General features: G+C 54.6%; 1 protein-coding gene across 1 annotated transcript in view; it reads left to right on the plus strand.

Moving 5' to 3' along the window:
• Positions 1-331, plus strand: part of LOC102893884 (low affinity immunoglobulin gamma Fc region receptor III-B) — a 5,998-nt gene extending 5,667 nt beyond the window's left edge. Inside the window, exon 5 of the mRNA XM_006907846.1 lies at positions 1-331. This exon is cut by the window's left edge and continues 39 nt beyond it. Coding sequence (XP_006907908.1) covers positions 1-155 — 155 coding nt within the window. The 3' untranslated portion in view covers positions 156-331.
• Positions 332-1,098: the final 767 nt, after the last annotated feature.

Below are 1,098 nucleotides of genomic sequence, written 5' to 3' on the forward strand. Positions count from 1 at the left end.
CCCAAATCACTTTCTGCCTGGTGATGGGACTCCTGTTTGCAGTGGACACGGGGCTGTACTTCTCTGTGCAGAGAGACCTTCAACAGTCCCTAAGGAACAAGAGGTATGGCAAAGTCACATGGAGCAAGAGCCCTGAGGACCCATACAAGCAATAAAAGCAGCATCTCTGAACCTCTCTCTGGAGTCACAGCCCCATGGTCCCCAATGCTCATGGCTGGAAGCAGCAGGAAAGTGACGCCAGAGTCCAGGCCCAGAGTCCTTCACCCAACTCTATTTTCTCTTGGTCTCAGATGGAAAGGATGGTCTTGTGATAGTTTTCTTAATCGTGATATTTTTATTGCTCAATCTGTTTTTTTTTTAAATTTATTTTAAATTAAAGTTGACATACAATGTTATGTTAGTTTCAGGCGCATGTGTAGGGGCTCCACATGTATGTACCCCACTAAGCCAGCCAAGGGCCGGAGATCTCGGGGGGGCAACAGTGAGCCCCGTGAGCAGCTGAGCCCTAGAAACTGAAGCCTCAGCCACAGAGACTATCTCTATCTCTGTCTATGCGTCACAGCCAAGCAACGGCACAGACTCTGGGCGCTCGGTGCCCCTTGATGTGTGGACGTTGTCCTCAGATAATTGGATAAGTAGGTAAGGGAATTAATGGTCGAGAGCCAGCTGAGGAGGGGTCGGCTTCTGTTGTGGGGCCTGCTGGGGTCTAGGGGAGACAGCACAACAAATGAGGGGGTGGCTAAGAAAGAGCAGGACAGTCTAAGACAGGCGGGAGGAGACCCAGCAGGAAGGTGTTCCTGCGACATGGCAGCGGTAACAGAAAATGACCCGGATAATGTAGAACTGAAGTTTTCGGGGGAGCCCCCGTCGGACGGGGACAGTGCACGTGCATAATGCGGAACCCGCTTCACGCCACGAGTACAAAGTGGTCCTGGGGGGAGGGCGGAGCACAGGCCCAACCTCGTGCCCAGCATCGCTGTCCCAGATTAAGGCCGGTGAACAGACGTCTCCGAGTCCGCAGTGAGAAAGCGTGCCCAGGAGAGCCCGCGAGGAGCCCGCGAGGGCACCGGTGCAGCCAGGGCGGCGACACGGGGGGCG

Source organism: Pteropus alecto, unplaced genomic scaffold, assembly GCF_000325575.1.
Source record: "Pteropus alecto unplaced genomic scaffold, ASM32557v1 scaffold101, whole genome shotgun sequence".
Classification (NCBI taxonomy): Eukaryota; Metazoa; Chordata; class Mammalia; order Chiroptera; family Pteropodidae; genus Pteropus; species Pteropus alecto.